The sequence below is a fragment of the Tamandua tetradactyla genome, chromosome 4 (assembly GCF_023851605.1).
Source record: "Tamandua tetradactyla isolate mTamTet1 chromosome 4, mTamTet1.pri, whole genome shotgun sequence".
NCBI lineage: Eukaryota > Metazoa > Chordata > Mammalia > Pilosa > Myrmecophagidae > Tamandua > Tamandua tetradactyla.
Window position 1 is genome coordinate 23187643 of NC_135330.1, and position 16905 is coordinate 23204547.

Sequence of the window (16905 nt, forward strand, 5' to 3'; positions counted from 1 at the left end):
ACTCCATCTAGTGGAGGCTAGCCACGTATGGAAATGACAACACCAGGGAAAAGTTAAACTTGAGAGTTTGTTGTGCATACCTAACCAATACCACTTCTATTCATTCCCAGCACAGATGCTGGACTGGGAGCTAGAGAGGGATTTAAAATCCACCATTTCTCCCTTGGTGGTGGTGCAGCAGCCTCACACTACCAGAAACACATCACCAATGCTGGTAAAATGCAAATGCTTACCCTAGCTAGGGCTTATATTCTTCTTACGCCTGGCATAGGGTATAGGGTTGCTGGCTGATCCAGTTGGCCTAACCATACAGGAGAAGTCTGCAGCAATCAAATACAGAGGACCCAACATGGTCCCCCATTTTGAACCAACTGAACACGAAGGCAAGCTATAATACATTATCTTAAACAAGCATACCACTGGGGATGGCTGAATCATATAACCCATAAGGGAACCTTACAAAAAACGGATTCAGTAGTATCAATGCCTAAACAACATGGCCCACAGACCCACAGCTATCCATATATTGTCCAGTAAAGTTCCCACAGACTAGCTACGTCCCTGCTCCCAATTCAAACCTCCGCTATTACAAATGCTATGCTTTAGGGTACCATTTCTGATGCTGGCAGGAGCAACACTGGATTGCTCCTCCTTAATATATCAGGCAACCATCAATGCAGTTTATAAATGTGCTGAGAATACATATCTTTTCAAGATAGAATGTTCCCAAATTAGCCACCAAGAAATAGCCTAAAAATTCAATCACTATTCCACTGATCATCCCAATACCCTACCAAAGATTTGTGGGTCTACCAGGGTTGATTACAGACAAATCCTCCCTCTCACGGCCCAAGAGTATGTTACTAGGAAGGCCTTCTAGTCCTCACCTTTCCCCAGTGGATAGCACTTGGGAAGGCACCTCCCAGCAGACTGGCCACCACAGATGACATCCCCCTAGCCTAAGAGCTCATTGACTGACATGGCCTTGCCTCAGATGTCACTGCCCTAGTCCAAGAGTTCATTGCTGCAGGTGATATTCCTTACCAAGGAGCTACAAGGAACAGAGACTATACTTCTCACTTGTACTACACTACCCTGGTTCCTAATCCTGACTCAGATATCCAACAATAGCTTCCAAAATGTCTTTGTCAGTATGATCTCTCTGCGTTCTACCTCCCTGACATTGCTATCTGCCTACAAGGAAACCCCAGCAACTAAGACTATATTGCAAAACTGTGAGTGATAAATTCAATGACTGAGGTACACAAAAACACTATGGGAGGCCAAACAATGCTTATAAACCACACCATGCAGGAAATTAACATATTACAATGCCTCCTTTACCCTCTGCCAGAGAACTTGCCCATCCTATGTTTACTACAAATTCACAAAAACTCCTATTGGCCATCACTTCCAGCCAACTCCCTTCACCTTTAATATCCCTACAACACAAATAGGCAGCATAATCCAATCCTAAAATTCCTGATGCTGAGGCATCACTGGGTCAATTTTAGAGAATTAAAATAACATAGGGTCATACTATGAGAAGATAGCAGAGTTAGGAAGCTCCAGGAATCAGTTCCTCTGCCAGAACAACTATTAAACAGGCAGGAACTATTTTAATCAACTATTTTGAAATTCCAGAGTTCTGTAGGATACTTCACAGTACCCAGGGAAGAGTGGGAGGAAAACGCTGGTAAAGTGAATTCCTCTGTCTAAGCAGCAGTTATCGTCACCCATCCCCACTCTCACAGAGGGCAGCCATGGAGTCTGGCCCCTGTCGCAATATGCTGGAGACAGAGAGGGACATTAAAATCTAGTTACCTAAGATTGAGGGGAAGCATGGTCTGATCACTGATCACTGTTTTTGATTAAATACTTAAGATCACAGGGGTCCTGACTCTGAGGGCAGCCATTGTTCTAACACACCCTAGACAAAGGCAGCATCAGAGATTTAGAAACACAGCACTTCTCAGAGCTGCAGTGGGCAGATGAAAGGCTGCATTTGCTGGGCAAGTACCAAGCCAAGAAACACAAGTTTCTTTCTGGGAGCCATGAGGAAAGTTTCTAGCACCCTTTTTAACCCATCCCTCATACTCCTATCAGGGCAGTATGGAGCCAGAGGGTGATCTCTTTATGGGTCTCTGGCCTTGTCCCACACAGGAAAGAGAAACTTGGAAAACTCCTAGCTGGCATGACATCTCCCAGAATTTGCCCTCAAAGCAAAAACAGCTTGAGACAAAAACCAGTATAAGAAACAATTGAGGCTGTCAGTTTAGAGCAAAGGTTTACCTGCTTTAATCCTGCCATGGAACATCTGGGTGTGGGAGGAGTTCTATTTACCGGGAAGTAGAAGGAGCATTCAGACTCCTGTAAACATGGGAACTCTTGAGACAACCAGCAAGCACAAGCCAAAGACAGAACACCCTGTACTTTGCACGAGGACCCTGTACCTTGCATTCTCTGTGGGCTGACCTTCCTCATAGGAAGGCTGAACTCTGAAGAGCATTAGCCAACATAAAGTCAATTTGAAAAGATGGTAAAAGGTGCTTTTTCCTCAGGTTTTATTGGTTTTGTTAGCTCCTGACACTCAAGAAAATCTCTGTCATATCACTAGCTGGACACAAACTCAAAAACAGACATCTCAGGGAATAAGTCCTAGAGTTAACATTTTTAAATATTACATGTACAGTATGCAACAAAAGATTACAAGACAAAGAAACAGATAGGAAACTATGAAATATCCAAAGGAAGAGGATAAAATATCCTTAAACATGGGTGGGCCACGGTGGCTCAGCAGGCAAGAATGCTGGCCTGCCATGCCAGAGGACCCGGGTTCGATTCCCGGTGCCTGCCCATGTAAAAAGCAAAAAAAAAAAAAAAAATCCTTAAACATGAATGAAAAAGACCAGACTGTAGACATATTGAACAAAGTCTTTAAAAAAACTATCTTCAATATTCTCAAGGAGATGAAGGAAAGAAAGAACTAAATGATATCAGGAAAATAATAAATGAAGAGTATGAGAATATCAATAAAGAGAATGAAATTTTTGAAAGGAACCAAACACAACTGCTGGAGTTGAAGAATGAAATGAAAAACTCCCAGACAGGTGATAGTACATAATGGGAAAAGTTAATGCTTTAAATGGTACAGAGATTATTTGGGCTGATTGTAAAATTTTGGTAATGGATGGAGGTTATGTAGCAACGTAGCATAAAATTGTGAATGTAATTAACAGCACTGAATTATATATGTGAATGAGGTTAAAAGGGAAAATTTCAGGTTGTATATATGCTACTAAAATTTAAAAAAAATAGGACATATAAAACAGTGAATCCTATTGTAATGAACAATGAGCTATAATTAATAGCACAATTATAAATATGTACAATTATAAAAATGCTTTTTTCATGATTTGTAACAAATGTACACAGAAAAAACATTCCTAGGAGGGTTTCAACAAAAGATTGCAGCTGTCCAAAGAAAGAATCAGTGAACTCAAAGACAGAACAATTGAAATGAGTCAAGCTGAGGAGCAGATAGGAAAAATAATTATAAAAAGCAAAAATAATTAAGAGACTTGTGGGACACCATCAAGCATACCAATATATGCATTATGGGGGTCACAGAAGGAGTAAAGGAGAGAAAGAAGCAGAGCAATATTCGAAGAAATAATGACAGAGAACTTTCTAAATTTAGCAAAAGATAGACTATACATAGCCAAAAAGCCCAGAGAACACCAAACAGGATAAACTTGAAAATAAATTCCCCCCCCCCACACTTAATGACCAAACTGCAAAATGCAAAGGACAAAGAGAAAGGTCTGAAAGGTTCAAGACAAAAATAATGTTATGCACAAGGGAGTCCCAATTTGATTAGTGCTGATTTTTTATCAGAAACCATGGACACAAGAAGGCAATGGGTTGAAATAATTAAAGTGCTGAGTGAAAAAAAATGATAGCTAAAAATTTTATATACAGCAGGACTTTCTTTCAAAAATGAGGGTGACTACTCCCTACATGGGATATGACTTCCAGGGGTATAAAAATTCCTGGCAACATGGGACAGAAATCCTGGAGGAGCTGGGACCCAGCATCATGGGATCAAGAAAGACAAAAAGGGGGAAAAGAAAAATGAGAAAAAATTTAGTGGCTGAAAGAGATTTCAAACAGGAGGTTAACCTGGAGGTTTTTCTTATGCATTATATAAATATCCCTTTTTAGTTTATGGTATATTGCAGTGGCTGTAGGGAAGTACATGAAACTGTTGAGTTGTATTCCAGTAGCCCTGATTCTTGAAAATGACTGTATAATGAAAGAGCTTTTACAAGGTGACTCTGTGATTGTGAAAACCTTGTGTCTGATGCTCTTTTTATTCAAAGTATGGACAAATGAGTAAAACAAGATGGATAAAAAATAAATAATGGGGGATAAGGGAAAAAATAAATTGGGTAGATTGAAATACTAGTGATCAGTGAGAGGGTGGGATAAGTGGTATGGGAAGAATGAGTTTGTTTTTCTTTTTATTTCTTTTTCTGGAGTGACGCAAATTTTCTAAAGATGATCATAGTGATGAATACATAATTATGTGATGATATTGTGAGCCACTGACTGTATACCATGTATGAACTGTATGCGTGTGAAGATTTGCCAATAAAAATATTTTTAAAAAATTGAGGGTGAAGGGGTACAAGGTTAGTTCAGTGGTAGAATTCTCACCTGCCATGCAGGAGACCCGGTTTTGGTTCCTGGCCCATTCATTTCCCCAAAATACAAGCAAACCAAAAAACCAACCAAACTAAAAACTTCAACAAATGATGATGCAATAACTGGATACTCACATAGTAAAAGAATGAAATGTGACCCCACCATACAGCATACAAAAAAAATTAATGATAAATCTTTTGTTTTGGACAGACCATGTACAAAGATATAATTTACAACAAGTACAAGAAAAAGCGTTGATTAAATCAACAACTTAATCAATATATAAAGAGAAGGATAAAAGAGAAAAATATTAGGAAAGCTTTGGGTGTGCCTTAATCCACTGGGTGAGACATTTATGATAGTTCTGATACTATGAAGAATAAGTAAGAAGAAGAAACCATTCACCCTTACTTTATTTTTTTTATATTACATAAAGATGCCTGTTATGGATATAAACTCTGAGGGCTGCCAAAAAAGGTGGAAGAGAGAAGGCAGTATAAATAGGTTGCTAGACGCCCATAAAAAGGAACTGTCAAAAGATTTTTTGGAGCTAGAAATTTGAATTTCAACCAAATTAAAATTTCTGCTCAACTAAAGTCTCATGTCAGGAAAATGAAGTCTGGGAGAACATATACATAATATATATATATATATATATATATGTGACAATGGATTTATTGTCCATACACGGAGAAAGACACAGCATTGAATAGCAAAGATCCCAAAAGTTCTCATCCCCCAAAGGAAATAAATATAAATGAAACTTTTAGAGGCTGCTCTGGCTATCTTTTATAATAAAAATCCAAATGCAAGTACGGTTGCCAGAGTTATTCAACATGCTATATACATTGGTCCAAAATCTACAGGAACAAGGCAGCAAATATTGAATACTGGGAACTTCATGTGTGTGTGTATGTGTGTGCATGTGTGTGCATGTGTACTATTTAAGCCATTAGTTTTACAAGCATTCCCTTTTTTAAAATACTGGCTTTAAATAAATATACCAACTTTTCACTTTCCTAGTTTGTTCTGAAATGTATGTATTTTTATGTGCCAATAATTTACATATATTTATTTTTATATATTTAAAATATATATGCATGTATATTTGCAGATGTGTGTATATACACAGGTACCACACACACATTAATCTTTATTACTGGGCAAGAGGAGCAAAGTTCATGCCAAAGATGGAAAAACATTTTAAATTATTTCTTCTAAAATGGCAATAAAAATTTTATGAAAAAGTTGTTTTTCATCCATTATAAAATAGGTCATTCTACTATCTGTATATTCTGAAGATATTTCTGAAAACTATGGCTCACATTATAAAATATGTCCCATCCACAGAAATAATCAACAAAATGCACTTATTTTCCCAATGTATTAATAAACCAAATTAATTAACTGCCAAACTGTACTGTAGCTAAACTTCAATAGACAAAGTTCATAAAGGTACTTCAGAATAATACTAAGTTATGACACATATCTCATTAAAATAAATTTTGTGAGATAGATTTGAATTGTAGCAAAAAAGAAAAGAAAAAATCCAAAAAGGAAATGCATAATCATATGTCTTCTTACATAAAATATTATTTTGAAATAATGCTCAATATTGCTTATGTTTTCAGAGCTACAATTCTAAGCTTACTATTGATTATTTCCAAAAAGAACACCAAAGTGTGCATTAATTTCTACAAATGCTCAATTTTAAAAAATTACATTCAGCTTAATGTCATCAACCTCTAGGCAAACAGTAGCAGTATAGTACAGTTGTGTTTTCCTTGGTCATTGATTGAAATATAAGCTGCTCTTGTGTTCTATACTTTTAATCATTAAAGCAATATGCTGTGCTTCTCCCATACCCAATCCCAAATTCCCTCCCTCCCTCATAAATTTTTCTAGTTTTTTCTCTGTAATTCCCTTTCAATGCATGATTTAAAAACTCACAAACATCCTCCAGCTTCCAAGCCACTAAAAGTGCCTTCTAGCCTTAAATCTCCTGATCTTACCCAAATGGTGATTCTCCATCAAGGCTCAGCTTGCTCTCTCAACTAGACACTGTTCAGTGATATTTCAAGTACCTCAAAGGTCAGGTGAAGAAGTTAATATTCTCTTTGTTCCCCCATAACCCTACAGAACTGTATTCCTCTACTCTCCTCATAAACTCATGCTCCTTTGATACTGAAACCATTTGGTTCTATTTAAGCTATTAATCTATCAACTTTCTGGTCATTCCCCCTTCATTTAACTCAGACTTTGGCACCTGGCTCAATGTTCCTCTCCATCCTACTCCAATGTTCATATCTATGGGATGAGTCATCCAACATCCAGTATCACAGATCTTTGATTTTCTCTCTTTCTCTTTCTTTACTGCACTTGCCACACATTTCCACAGCTACATTCCATCCTTATCCCTACGACTGCACCATCTCTGAAACTTTATCATTAATATTTCCAGCTCTAACCTCTCTCCCAAACTCGAGACACATTTCTTCAGTGGATCTTCATCTTCACCTGAGTATTTTGTAGGTACCTAAAACAAGTTTAAAACTGAAATAATTCCCCCAAATCATTATCTTCTCTACTACTCCCTATATCAATGGATGGCACCATCATCCACCAAGTTGCTCAGAACAGAAACCTCGTATATTCTCTTTATTTCTCATTCTTCCACACACACATATCTAATCAATTACCAAGTGTCCTTTATTAATACTCCAAAATATATCACAAATATCTCACATTTCTCTTTCCATTGCTAGAATTTGAGACCAAGTCACCATCATTCCTCACCTAGACAACTGCATCTGCTCTCTAACTGGTCTATATCTGCTCTTGCACCCCAACTCACTGGCAGCTCAGCCATCAGAATGATCTTGTAGAAGTGCATATCTGATGTGTAATTCCTTCGTTTAAATAATTTCAATGGTTTCTCATAACAGGATACAAAATTCTTTTTTATAGCCTCTAAGGCATTGCATGATCTGATTCCTACTCTCTTCAGATCTTCTCACATTTACTTACCACATTCTTTCTTGTCTCAGGGTTCTGTCACATGTTCTCTTGGCCTGAAACAAATTCTTCCATTCACGGCCTATATCACTTTTACTCCTACTAAATGTCAGAAAATCCTTTCCTGAACTAGCAATATACATTAATTTCTCTCTTTACAATCTCTCATAGCTCCTTTTTTTCATAGTGTTCTTCACTATTTATAACTATAAATTTGTTTTGTAATTGTTTATTTTTTAAATACCTACTAGATTGAGCTCTTATCAAACAGAGACCATACTTATTTTGCTCAGGACCATATTTCTATGCCTAGGACAGCTTCTGTCATGTAGTAAGTAGTTAATAAATATTTATAAGAAATCAGCATGTCTTTGATTTTAAACATTTGCATTTTTTTCATATACATACTGGCCATTTGTATTTGTTCATATGTGAACTTACTGTCCATATCCCTCACCCGGTTTTTTTCAGTGGGGAAATAGATGAATTTGGAGGAATTATTATATCTTTATAATATTTAGTCCATCTATGCAGAAATATATATTTGCTTTAATTTACCAAAGTCTTCTTTTTGGTAACTTACAAAGCTGTCTTGTATTCTCCACGTAGGTCTTATACTTTTCTGTTTAGCTCAAAGCAATTTACATATTCATATTTTATTGTGAATATGAATTCACAATATGAGATTATGGTGAGAATATAAGAATATAGTTTTATATAATTGTAATGTATGCAAATGTCCACTTTATATTTATAAATATTTGTTTTAGTTTACTAATGCTGCTGGAATGCAATATACCAGAAATGGAATGGCTTTTATAAGGGGGATTTATTAAGTTACAAGTTTACAGTTCTAAGGCCATGAAAATATTCAAACTAAGGCATCCAGAGGAAGATACCTTGACTCCAAAGAAAAGGTGATGTCTGTCACATGTGAAGGCCCAAGGTAACATGTGCTGGCCCTTTGTTCCTGGGTTTCATTGCTTTCAGCTCCTGGTTCCCGTGGCCTCCTTTGAGCTTCTGTCTGTCTCCAAGCATTTTCAAACGTCTGAGTCTGTGCTGTTTCCAAAATGTTTACCTTTTTAAAGGACTCCAGTAAACTACTCAGGACCCACCTTGAATAGGTGGAATCATATCTCCATTTAATCAAAAGGTCACATCCGCAACTGGTGTATCACATCTCCATGGAGACAACCTAATCAAGAGATGCCACCCTATGATACTGGATCAAGATTAAAAGATCATGGCTATCCCCAAAATTGGATTAGGATTAAATGAACATGGCTTTTCTGGGGTGCATAACAGTTTCAAACTACCACAATATTTTTACCTCTTTTGATTTTTCTCTTCTTTGTACATTGGATATCATTATACCTCTTTTGATTTTCTATTCTTAATACAGTGGATATCACTCCAAGAATAGTTATTTACCCATTTCTGACTTTAATGGGAATGCCTATAATGTTTTTCAAGATAGTCTTTTTAATGCAATTCATATTTAATTAGGAATTTTAAAAAGCAAATTATGTTAAATGCTAATAAATGCCTTTTCTATAACTTTCATGACCATGTTTTTCTTTTTATCTACATATTGGTGTAATACATTATATGAATATATTTTTAATTATTCATCCATAATTTCCTTCTTAAATTAAACCCTACTTGGTTATAGTATATTATTCTTTTACTGTATAGTTACAGTCAAGTTTCTCAGTACTTTCCTTTTCAGTTTATGGATTTTCTGTCTTCTGTTCAAAGATACTGCCAGTGCCAAGGTTTAGAAGCTAAAACTTTCTACAAATGGCACAATAAGCAATTTTTAAAACACAACAATTTTAGACTGAGAAAATATATTTATAACAGATACAGCAAAGAATTAAAATCTCTAGTATACAATTAGAAATAAAACTGAAAAAAGAAAAAAACATAAATAGGAAATTCATAGAACAATATAGATACATACACATATATGCTCATATAAATGCATGTGTATTATACTTTGAAGAAAAATTCATATAAACTACATACATCATTAGCCAGTATGTGGGTAAACCTTCACTTTCACACACTGTTAGAGGGACTATAAATTGGTACAACCTTGTGGAAGGGTAATTTGGTATATTTAGCAAAAATTTTACTCTCAATACTCAATAAGTCATAAACCCTACACTCTTAAGAAACTCTCCTACAGAAGACTGATGTTCTACAGGACAAATATACTCCCCACAGCACTGTTAATAGAACAATATTAGAATCAATCCAAATACCCACAGATGGGTAATAGTTTAATTAATTAAGTTATAATCTTACCAATTTTACTTTCTCTATGTAAGAGTGGAGCATGGATGATTTTTACTTTCTCTTGGATTTTCTATATTTTTCAAATTTTTTTAAATTAAATAACTTGTCTTTAATTTGTTACCTTTTGTGTAGAATTTCTAGATCTCTTCTCATAAATGTGGCCCTTCTATAGTTTTTTTTTGTGCTTTGTCTTATTTGAATATTAGTTATACTATCTTGAAAAAAAATGAATTGGCAGTTTTTTCTTTTTTTCCTATGCTATGAAAGTTTGAATAAAGTAGAAATTATTTTATTTTTTTAAATGCTTCCTGGAATTTAATTGTAATATGTGGCAACCTTTACAACTGTTGTTATTGGACCACTTTTTTCTACTTTTTCCATCGGTTCTTGGTCTGATATTCAGACTCCCTTCTGTAATAAATGCAACTTGCATGTCTATATGAAATTATATTTAATAGATAAATTTTACTTACTCTACTGATCATATCTTCTATTTCCTTTGCTCGCTGAATTCTCCTCATCTCTAGAACTTGCTCTCTTTTCTTTTGCAACCATGCTTTAAATACCATGTCATTCTCTTTTCTCTTTTCTTTTTCTTCTTCTATTTTCCTTTGTTCTTCCTAGTGGAAAGAATTCCAAAAGACATTAGTGAAAGTGTATATGAGCTTTCAGAGTAGAGATAGATTTTTTGAGATCTGAAATTAGGATTGCCAATCTCTAAAATGTTACATCTGAAAATATGGCCTCCTTACAAAACTGGGCCTCTAATTTGCATAGAGGGAAAAAAATGAAGATTTTTCAGATAAATTAAACTGTACAGATAAAGTCTATAGTTACATATATGTTCAATATATACATGCTGTTCAGGAACATGTTGGATCTCTTGCTAGTTTACTTTTGGTATCATGGCAGTTTGGACATGTTTGTTTGTACATGTTCTTGGTCTTGGTCAGCATTCTGGTGGGTGTAGATCCACTGTAAATAAAGTCTCTTCAAGATTTTATTTTAGTTAGGGTGTTGCCCCACTTAATCAGGTTAGGTTTTACTCTAGATTTTTAGAGTCCTTTATGGGCAAAGTAAAAGTGAGAAGGAGAGAGAATCCAGGAGAAGCTGCCACGTGTAAAAGTCAAGGACCCAGGGTTGCTAGTAGCCAGCCCCAGAAGGCCTCAGTCTTCAGGAAGAGGACTTGGTGACCCCTCGACTTTGGATTTCTCCTAGTCTCAAAAACATGGGCCAATAGATTCCTGTTGTTTAAGCCAACCCGTTATTGGTATTTGTTTTAGCAGTTGGAAAACTAAAACAGGCATTAAACTCCTCAAATTGCAGCTATGCAAAAGAAAAAGAAACACACTCTAGAAACACTATATGGTGTCTACAGAAGCAGTATAAAAGTCTGAAAACATTTTTCCATTATCGCTAAATTTATTAATTGTGATAATGGCCTTGTATTATGAAAGAAAATGTCATAGTTTTAGAGATACATTCTAAAGTAAATAAGAACAAATGAGAAGTGATAAGCTATCGAGGATTTGCTTTAAAAATACTGCAGCCAAGAAAGGAGGATGAGATGAAGCAAATGTGTCAACATTTTGATGACTCTTGAATCTGGGGGATAGGGAAATAAGGGTTAATTGCAGTTGCATATATGTTTTAAATTTTTATTTTAAATGTTTAAAAATATTTTTCAAGTAATTTATCTTAAGTAGCATTTTTGTCTCAGAAAAATATTTGGACACTTTGTTAGCTGTCAGAACAAAATGAATTTTTAATCTTAATTATTCAGCTAATGTTATAAAACAGAGGTACTTAAAGTTGAAGAACCAGTTATACAGAGATATCAAATAGTTACTAGGAATGAAGCATATGGTATAGTGAAAACAACACCAAACTAGAAGTTAGGAGATTAAGCAACAATCCTGCTGCTATCATATTGTGTCAATCTGGGCAAGCTATTTAACTTCTGTGTCCATTTTCTTCTCTCTAAAATGGAGTTTTATTAACAAGCTGTTAAATTTCTTACAATATTAACATTTTATCATATAAATAAATGGCAATCTATAAATCCATGCTTAAATTTTCTTTAAATAATGGAATTCAAAGGGCTTTCCTTACATCTGACAATACAGTAAGCCCTTCTAATTCATTTTGATTGAACAAAAGAAAAAGGAAAATTTCCACCAAATTAAAGCAAAAAATATATCTTTAAAAATATCTACATAAAAAGAAAACATATTTTCGATCTGACATCTGATTTTCACCTACCTGATATCAAGGTGAATATGATTTTCAGCTATCACTCAACTTCTCTGAGTCTCACCTTTAAAATGAAAGGATTAGACGAAGCCATCACTGAGATAAATCTCCTTGAGTACTCTCACAGGTCATTCATTGCTATGTTTTGTGATTCTTGCAAGAAAGGATCAAGGTAATCCTGGAGTTTGTTTCATGAATACATTCTCAACACTTAACCACTTACATTAAGTATAGATATATAAAACAAAGAAGCAAAAATCTACACCACTTTAAACTCTAATACTGTATTTCAACTACTACTGCATTTATAAAACTTGAAAAAATACTCTACTTTCAATATATTGCCCACTTATGCTCTCACCTCTCTCTTTAGTCTTTCTCTCCTTTGTTCAAGTTGTTTTTGCAGTTCTTTCTGTCGAGGCGAAAGGCAGTATGTTGAGGTCACTGGAGATAAATTTGCAGACTGTGTCTTATGATTAGATTTCCCATTTGATTTAGTTCGATCTGAATTGGCAGCAGAGTTTGGACGAGTCTTGGGATTGGGTGGTGGCTGAGGGATATAAGTCATTGGTTCTGTTAATGAGTGAGTGATAGCATGAATTTTTGCCACAGGCTCTTCTTTCTTAACACCATTGACAGATGAACTGAGTGATCTGGGTGATAACTGTTGAGGTTCATTTTCTGTACTATTAGCATTATTAATAGGAGGTAAAAAACCCTGACTCTCTATGTCTTGTAAATTCAGAAGTTCAAACTTTCCATCTCTCTCTACTAATATCTTCCTATCCTTGTTTTCTTCACAACTTCCATCAGTAAGGGACAGAAGCACATTTTCTTGTCTAAATTCATTGGAAATACATAACTGTGACAGTTTTCCAGACATGCTACTTTCATTTTCAAAACAATTTTTGTAGGCATCATTGTTTTCAAGTGGAGGAACTTCCAGATCAACTAATTTGTCTTTGAACTTAAGTTTTCGTTCCCTTTTATCATTCACAGGTTTTTGATTCTGTAGAAGCTTGTTGGCTTGTATAATTTTCTCCATAATATATCGCCTTACTTCTTCATCCTCTTCCTCCTCCAAGTCTTTCTGGCTCTCTGGTTTGGATTCCTGGGAAGAATTTTCACTATCTGAATCTGATATGGGATCAAAAGGCTGAATACTTGGTACAGAAATGAAGTCATTTCTTCTTGGTGAAACCTCATCCTTCAAACATTTGTCAGGATCAGAAAGTTGTTTGGTACACTCTGTTTCTGTTTCATTCTCTTTTAATTCTTGATTAATATTCTCATCCTTCTCACAATTCATCTAAAAAAAAAAAAGATATGAGGTTCTGTCTTTCAGTTAAAATTGTGACTCTTTGCCCATTGTGGACAATCCAAAATGGATTTTCCTACTCATGCAATTTATTTTATGAATGAAAATTATTTTATGACACTTTGTCACTCATAATATTCTAATTCATATTCATGAGCACACCTAGAGAAATACATATTTGTCACCACAGCACTTCAGGGAAAATTAACTCTAAATTTGAAGTTGATGTTGCTAAGTGCTAAAATGATTTTTAAAATTTTTTATGCTGATGCTTCAAAGGTAACTATAGATAATACAAAATTATTTTCATATTTGTCCCTATAAAATGTTCCTCCCTTCACATTTTCAGAGATCAACTTTCTAAAATGTTTTCTCCTTATAATATTTCTATTCTCCAAAAAAAAAAAAACTCTTAGCCGATTAGTAGAGTTCTTTTTCCCATGACCATTAGAAGGTCATTGCCTTGGCCAACTCATAATCATTTGATGTTCTTACAATCTTTTCAGGTTATTATTGCTGCTATTCTCTGCAGGACCTATATCTACATTCCAAGTCAATTTTTACTTCTAGATCAGATTTTCTTTCCACAACTATCCTCAGACTCCAATAATCCATGCTTATCACCCATCTCATAACTCATTTTAACACTCAAATAGTTTTCTTAATCCCACATGAAACTAAGCAATTATCTCATCACAAAACCCTGCTCCAGATCTGTTGATTCTAACTAAAGACTTCTGACCCAGCATCTCTCCCACATACATGAAAATTTAACCCACCAAACACTTTACCCCTATAATGTGCAATTGTTTTTTTTCTTCCTCACACAATTCTCTCCCTCCTAAAACATTTCTATGGTGAGCACCTAGACATATGGTAAGTGATCATTAATATCTGTTGAGTGAATAAAGAAATGAAACAATGAATCATCATCATCACCTCTCTAATTCTATTACCCTGTGCTTTGGATTTCACATCCTTCCCGTCCTGAGATCTTGGTTCTACTTTACCACTCACTCTGTGTATCTATCTCTGACTTTACTCATTCTGATTACTTTTCTGTTAAAAATGCATAAAGCTCCCACTAAAAAGCCATTTTAGTAAAACTTCACTTTTGATTCCATTGACTTTTTCAAATCATCCATCCTATTTTTCTTCTTCATTGCATAATGATACTTGCCCTAGGTGTATTAAATTAATTCTGTGAGGTTTAGATATGATGATTAATGTTAAAATTCTGCAAAGCACTTTGCTAATGTAATTATTCTGAATGCTGTTGGCAATTTATATATACCTCATTTATGCTGACATTGTTTTTTTCTTTTTCATTAATTAACCACTCCAGATCCTTTTCAAAGTCATCTTCATATTCTCCACTTTCTTTTGAATCAGAACCTTTATTTTCATCCATTTTCCTTTTGTTAAATAACAATGCTATAAGATTAAAAAACATAAGGTACATGTTATGAAAACTCTAGGGGTAGAGTATGGAGATTAACATTGAAGGTAAGATTTACGATGATGCATTCATGATAAAGAAATAAAACATGGACTGTTTAAAATAAACATATATCTATCTAATCTTAATGGGGAGTCTTGCAATGGCCAGACATTTCCATAGATGCACCATTCCTAACAACCCTCCCACCTCCCCATAATTTCTGAAATCCTAATTTATAAGAAGACTAAAAAAGAGGTAGATAAGAAGAGTGTCTGTGACTTAGAGAAGGATTCCACACCTGCTGCCAGTCATCAAAACTCCCTGTCTAGATCAAGGAACATGGCTCATGTTTTTTAGTCCCACATTTTCTCATGTTTGAATAAAAAGAATTATATCAATTCCCAGCCCCAGTTTTGCAGTCCTCCAAGTAATTTACATAATACTACATAGTATAATTATAATTTATATGAGTTTTTTAAATGAGTAACAATTCTCAATTATGATGAATATTGATTTCCACATAAGTCAATCTTCCGTCAATAAATTTTATAATATATAGTTTTAAAAATATACTTAAATGTATTTTTTTCACTTATAAAAAACAACTGTGATACCTAATACTATTTGTAAGACAGTGACATTAAATAGGGATATCATCTGGAAGTTAACAATTGTTTGTAAAAATGGTATGTAAGATTAGTCATTTTTTCAAAAACTGAGAGCTAACATTCTCTACAAAAGATTAGTTCTTATCACTGTTAAATTTTTTGTGCATAGCTTTTCAAGTTAAAGAAAAAGTCTTTACCTATAATATGTCTGTATATGTGTGTGAGAGTACCTTCAATATACACATGCATCTAAAATACATTTTGGTAGATATTTTTCGAACACCTAATATACTCCTTTATATGTACCCCTGTGGAGATTTAAAAATAGACCTATGTCCTGAGATGCTCACAGTCTGGCACAGAAGACAAATATAAATAATATACCATAATGTAGATATATGTAATAAAGTATATATAAAGGACTATGGAAAGAATTAAAAGCAATAAATTCGGGTGATACAATGGTGGCTCAGTGGCAGAATTCTCTCCTTACATGCTGGAGACCCAGGTTTGATTTCTGGAGCCCGCCCTTGCCAAAAAAAAGCAATATATTCAATCTAAAACTGGAACTATCAAAGGAAGCTGAGATGAGTTTTGAATATTGAAAAGGAGTTCACCAGCTATTCCAAGCAAAGAGAACAACGTGAGGAAGAACATTCAAACAGAGAAGTACACGGTATTATCCAAGGTGGCCTGACATAAACTGTGTTCCTGAAGAAGGGTCTGGAAGAAGTAAAGGGGCCAGACTGATGTCTTTTTATCTTTTCAAACAGAAAAAGGTTGGGGAAAATTTGTTCATGTAGATATAAATGTCATAAAATATCCAAAGGTAGAAATACAAAGCAAAAATCTGCATACTTCCCACTACTGACTTAAAAAGCAAGCAAAAAAAGCAATGCTCTCTAATTTTACATAGAATTTTAGCTCCAGTTTCAAAGGAATTATAGAAATCAGATCTTAAGGGCTCCAGATACCTGGGACCCTATCTCTATACCTGCCTTCTCTTATGTCTAGTTATAACAGAGAAGTTAGGATTTAACAAATGATTATGATTACTGAATCATTATATGGATTTTCTTTTTACTTTCTAGTATATTAGAATAGCCAGAGGAAAGCATACCTGAAATATGTGAACTGTAATCCACCTGCCTTGATCTCTGATAATGATTGTATAACTACAGAGTTGTTACCTTGTGATTGTAAAAAACCTTGAGACTGACCCTCACTTGTAAACCCCTATCCTGATTTTCAACTTTAGAGTC

At 34.7% G+C, this 16905-nt stretch overlaps 1 protein-coding gene across 4 annotated transcripts in view; it reads right to left on the reverse strand.

The window, feature by feature from the left end:
* Positions 1–16905, reverse strand: part of CCDC181 (coiled-coil domain containing 181) — an 83725-nt gene that overhangs the window by 48002 nt on the left and 18818 nt on the right. For all 4 annotated transcript variants that reach the window (XM_077156904.1, XM_077156901.1, XM_077156903.1 and 1 more), the window contains exons 2-4: positions 14889–15028; positions 12638–13585; positions 10497–10643 (exon numbers count right to left, since the gene is read on the reverse strand). In XM_077156904.1, coding sequence (XP_077013019.1) covers positions 10497–10643; positions 12638–13585; positions 14889–15005 — 1212 coding nt within the window. In that variant the 5' untranslated portion in view covers positions 15006–15028. The remainder of the gene's footprint in view (positions 1–10496; positions 10644–12637; positions 13586–14888; positions 15029–16905) is intronic.